This window comes from Manduca sexta, unplaced genomic scaffold (genome assembly GCF_014839805.1).
Source record: "Manduca sexta isolate Smith_Timp_Sample1 unplaced genomic scaffold, JHU_Msex_v1.0 HiC_scaffold_1226, whole genome shotgun sequence".
NCBI classification, from domain to species: Eukaryota; Metazoa; Arthropoda; class Insecta; order Lepidoptera; family Sphingidae; genus Manduca; species Manduca sexta.
The window spans coordinates 33518-39229 of record NW_023592070.1 but is presented as its reverse complement, the minus strand read 5'-3'; the positions used below and the strand labels follow the sequence as shown (position 1 = coordinate 39229).

Genomic DNA, 5712 nt, shown 5'->3' with positions numbered 1-5712 from the left:
AATAAATTAAAATATAAAAATAGTAAAATAAGTCGGATTTAGAACCTCATCGTTATGGAGATAATTAAAAGACCGACAAACGAACATAATATTAAGTTATTTTAGTACCCCCTCTTATCAATCGCTACTGCTTCGTTTATCCATGGGTCTTCCGACATTACACAGGTTATTCTGGGCAAAGATCATTCAAAATCAGGTGGTTCATTCACCCGTTTAAATAATAATACCTTTTAGCGCAGGGACATGATTTAACACCGATGAAGAGCGTGTATTTGAATTTCTATTATTTTATAAATGATTAAAATCAATTTGTAACATACATTATGCATTATTTTATTTGTCTGCACTCCTCTATATGAACTTTAATTATTCCAAATATCAGTCCTCTGTGCGCGCAATGTACTTAAAAAAGGTTACAGAGATTTTTTTTCACATATTAATTTGCACGTTGTAAGCTTTTCATTTGAACCACACGAGAATTCTCGTGACAAGTCATTATCAGGCGTTATCGGCTATTCACATCCGTAACATCGTTACATTAGTTTCATAAGGTTATATTATGTTGTATGGGGAGTTCTGATGCCTCCTTTATTTATTGCTCTCCTGGTACATTTATAAAATGTTTTCTAAGAAATTAGGTTATATTCCTTCTTTTCTTTTTTATAATTATATTTACGAACAGCGTGGCGCGCTTTAGGGGAGGCCTATGTTCAGCAGTGGACAGCTGTAGGCTGATGATGATAATGATGATTTACAAATGAGTCATGGGTTCCTAAACTGGTAACTAAGTTTATTTTTACTCTTATTCTAACCCCATTTCATGGTGGGGTCAACGAAATACACTTATTCAACTATGGCACGAACAGTTTAGTTCGTTTTTACGACCGACTTATTGAAATAAATTATCACTGTGAGGATACAATTCCACGCAAATTTTATAAAAAAATTGGTGTCTAGTAATGTGAAATAAATAAATACTTAATAGAAAAAACAGATTTTTATTTAACACATTCTACTCATACAGGCTTTATATATCGGTAATTATTACCTCTGTTAATTACCTGATCTGACAAGCGTGTCCTTGTAATACATGAACGGCCCCTGAGACCTAAAACCCTCTCATTAGTAGAGGAGGCCCGTGCCTAGCGGTGGACATTCATTTGTAAATGTAAACCATCGCGCACGTTCAATAACAAACAGATTGTAGTAAACACAGAAAGAATTACACAAAGATCTACGATAGCAAGTGAAAGCGAAGATCCATTACGTTTTATATTTACAGTTAATCGTAATTGCACTTCGGAATTTAGGACGTTTTCCTGCACAATCTTAATTGGTTTAACGTCGTGCAACATCGGAGTTTTTGTTTTGTACCTTACTGCATCTTTGGTACGCTGATTGCCGAATTCTAGTACATATTTCTGTGAATCCAATGGCTATGTAATTTGGCCGTACAAGGTGATCGCAAGTTGGTTTCGGGACTACATTTAACTAGTCCATCACTTCTGACTCTGCAATCAGTATAGAAGTATATTATTTCGTTATCATATTGATCAGCTATATTAAGAAGTCTCAGGCCTGGTGTCCAAATATATCGACTTGATAAAATTGTTTCGTTTAATTCGCCACAAAGCTCTGGGTCCCACTTAAGTCTGTCATCTTGCCAGATAAAATCTACATTACCGTTTGCTGCGAATAAAAATGCTTTCTGAAGTTGCCGTTCCCAAAAGTTTTCATGGCTTCTGTTGTCGATGATGCAGTCACTTCTCATAGAATGTACGAAGAGTAATATTATAAAATAAACGTTCAATACCATTGTTGAATTTGTACTGGCGTCAGAATAGTTGTTGTCTGTTAAAGTAATGTGATATATGTACGCCCACTTAGATAATTATACATCATTACTTGTTCGAATAGACTAATAGTTATTTTGATTTTTAGACTTAGAGATTGTTTTTCTATTCCAAAATAATTATTAGCCATTCGTTATTTAATTATTAAGATTTATATTTGTGAGTTCGATCAATTAGTATGACTATATGAATTTCACTTATGAGTATCACTTCACATCCCGTTTCTTTATATACCGCTTTGGCCGGTATGCAGCTCTCCTATGACGGAATACGGACGCAATATAAATAAATTTTAATGTGGTATATAAAACGAATCACTAAAAAATGGACACAATGTTACAGGCCACACTGTTCCTCTAAGTTATTTTTTGTACCAGTAAAAGTCTTTTGCTAGGGCAGAGTCGTGAGTAAGGGCTAGTATTTTAAGCCAGTGGTTAAGTTGGCGAAAATAATCTTTACTGGGACAGCAATGCTTGATTTGCCACATGATGCCAGATGTAAATACAACTTGCATACTCTCGTATTTAAGAGATTTGGCGAATTTTGGTGTCGGTATGTGTATATAAATAAAACAAAATATTAATTATGTATTTTTTATTTAAGCAGTATCAACAAAAAAAAATGACTCAATTGGAATAAAACTATTTTTTGGATTTCAACGCGGTTTCAACTTCAAGACAATGAGCTAATTCTGCGTAGATCGGGCTGTCAACAGTTTAAACTTTGAAAAATGATGTATTATTTTAAAATGTAGATAGATATTGTACCTTTAACTTTTCGCACGATCAACACCTCAGTCTCCCCCGTGACCATAAAGGCTGCAAAGTCTTCGAAACGTCGCGAGAAAAATGTTATATAAAAACAGCGATATAACCCGAAAAAAAATTTTTTTCAAAGGCTAACATTCGCGTAAGCATAAGATCATTACATTAGAATCAAGTTTATGGATGTTTGTGAATTTATTTTAATTTCAATATTAATGTTTACGCTCATATAATTATATTAGGGTATAAATTTAAAATACATACTTATGTAAGCTACAATACTTACAACAACGTAAACTATATTTACTAAAGTTGCGAAATCCGTCCATTCCTGCGAGTGTTTCTCTTCCTTACATTTCCAACGCGGCCACATTAGTAGTTTCTCGCGAATTACTAACACAACTTCATTCACTGACGAAAGCCAAGCGGGAGGCAATGTCTTTTTCTCACATATCCCATGTAGTACAAACGTTAAAATAATACCAATAGTAGTTATTGCTATCGATCCTCGGTAGAAGAGAAGTATAGTAGGAGGATCAGTACCTCGTATTGGAACAAAGTCATCAATCGCTGACAAAAGATACAAGTGACACACAAGACTAAAAGAAATCATTTGTAAACGTAAGCCATCTCGCACGTTCAATAACAAACAGATTGTAGTAAACACAGAAAGAATTACACAAGGATGTACGACAGCAAGTACAAGAGAAGATCCATTACGTTTTATAATGAAAGTAAGTCGTATTTGTATATTCGAGTCGGCTATATTTTCTTGCTTAATATCAACAGCTTGCCATTGCACATTGCCACGGACAAAATCTACTAAAGGATTCTTTACTTTGAACCTTACTTTACCATTTATACGCCAATCACCAAAGTCTACCAGGCACGTCTGTGTATCTAACGGCCATTTGGCCAGTTTCAGCGTACACCAAGTTCTCAAATAGATTCTGGGACTACATACAACCTGTCCATCACTTTTGATTTGGCAAGACGTATAGTAATATCTTTCACTATCATCCTCATCAACAACATTGAGAAGCCTCATACCTGGTGCCCAAATATTCATGCTTGAAATAACAGTATCATTTACGCCGCCGTAATCGGACGGGTTCCATTTAAGCCTATCGTCTTGCCACTCGAAATCCGCCCTAACATTTAACATAAATACTTCTTCATTGCTGTCGAAAATGTAGGATCTTATACTAAAAGTAACACCAATTTCCACAGTTTCGTTTGGTTTTGGAGATTCCGTGTAGCGATGCCAACGTAGAAGGTCTGTGTGCAGCTTTATTTCCCAGATATTTTCATGGCTGCTGTTGTCGATGATGCAGTCACTTCTCATAGAATGTATGAAGAGTAATAAGAGTGAAATGCTCAGTATCATTGCTGAATTTGTACTGACATTAGGCAAGTAATTTTATGACTAAAGTAACGTGATATATGTACGCCCACTTAGATAATTCGGATAAGCAGTTACACTTGCCTAATTATTATTTTGTTTTCATTTCTAACTGGATTGAATTGCGAATGATGTACGAAAATTTCTTGATTGAGATTCCGAAAAGTTCGTGCCATTCGAGGTCTAGCCTTTTGAAAGTTTAGTAATAAAAGTTAAAGATTGGTAAACGTGTAAGTTTATGTTAACAATAATTTGCTTGGAACGTTCTAGAGCCGTGTAAATGTCGTTCGCAGTTTACAACTAAAACAATTTGGATTCTTGGAGCGGCGCATTAGTCGGGTACTCAGAGTTTATGGTAATGTTGTGTTTGTGGGGCGTTACGAGAAATTTATAATCTACGCCATTCCAATACGATTCGCAGAGAGTTAAATTTTTAACCATTGTTTACTCATATTTTGCTGCTTTTTCTCGAAGTAATTTTCTGTTGGACCTGTTGTTTTAATTTAAGTCTAATATTATATAACAAGGACCTTAAAGCATCGATCGTTATCCATGAACTCATTTCTACTTTAATAGTATGTAATTTAAAGTGTATTTACATAGATTTCGTATATCTACATTGATGATTTAGTCTAAGCTCGGTAAAGACAAACATAAGATACAATTTCATGCATACCCTTGTTCATGATTAATATATTTTACGGCGCTCAGCCAACGCTATTCCAGTCCATGAGCTATCCAGCCACTGTTAGGCTAGCCAGCCATCGCTATGCCAACCAACCAACCATGTCATTCCCTTCTTTCTGCTCCACCGTTGGCTAGACGAATGCCAGTGATCAGGGATAGCTTTACAATTGGCTTTAAAAATCATTATTTCCTATGGGAGTAAATTATTAGGATAAAAAGTAGATTTTGTGTTATTCCAGGACATGATTTATCCTTGTTAAAATTCATCCATATCTATTCAGCTATTTCTGAATTTTTTTCTAACAAACATCCAAACATTTTCGCAAAAGTTCGCATTTATATTAGAAAGAAGTAATATGAGAAGTTAGATAATAATTTGACGTTGCCTCGAAAAGTAAAAGCGAAATGTTAAGATCACAAGAAAATGCCAATCAAAATACAAATATGGTATGAAATGTTTGAGTTGAATTACGAGCTAAAACACGCTCCTCATTAATATTAGAAATACATTTCCAATAGTCTTAAAGTTCGGAATGGTTTCGCAAATCTCTAGTTGGTAAATAACATTTTCATATCTAATGATACAACGTAAATATTTATACGCGTTTCGTAAGTTTCTTATTCTTGTTTAATATGAACGCTTAGAGTTACAATTTCGGGTATTATGTTATTCTCATTCGACTATAACTTTTATAACTTTGATGAGTCTTTGAGATGGGTGAAATAATGCCAGGGGTAGTGAATATAGTGCATGTTGGAGCCGGATATACACACGCTATTCCGGGAACGCGACACACTTACGTGGGCCACTGTGGCGGATTTTAACAACTTGTGTACGGTGGTCGCTATCTGGTCGGATATAAAATATATCCTACCACCAGCAAATTCAGTTACATCCACGATACCTGTTGTAAAATATAACTACCTGACAGGTATCGCGAAGACGTTGTCAACTTTAAACCCTACAGTCAATTTGGGGAAATGTTTTCGACAAGTTCGGGTCGGA

The 5712-nt window shown here is 35.1% G+C and overlaps 1 protein-coding gene across 1 annotated transcript; it reads right to left on the bottom strand.

Annotated features, from left to right (window-relative positions):
- Positions 1-2438: 2438 nt before the first annotated feature.
- LOC115442299 (neuronal acetylcholine receptor subunit beta-3-like) lies at positions 2439-4003 on the bottom strand. The gene has a single exon (XM_030167309.2). The coding sequence runs from the start codon at positions 3960-3962 to the stop codon at positions 2856-2858; it is 1107 nt and encodes a 368-aa protein (XP_030023169.1). The 5' UTR covers positions 3963-4003; the 3' UTR covers positions 2439-2855.
- Between the last annotated feature and the right edge of the window lie 1709 nt (positions 4004-5712).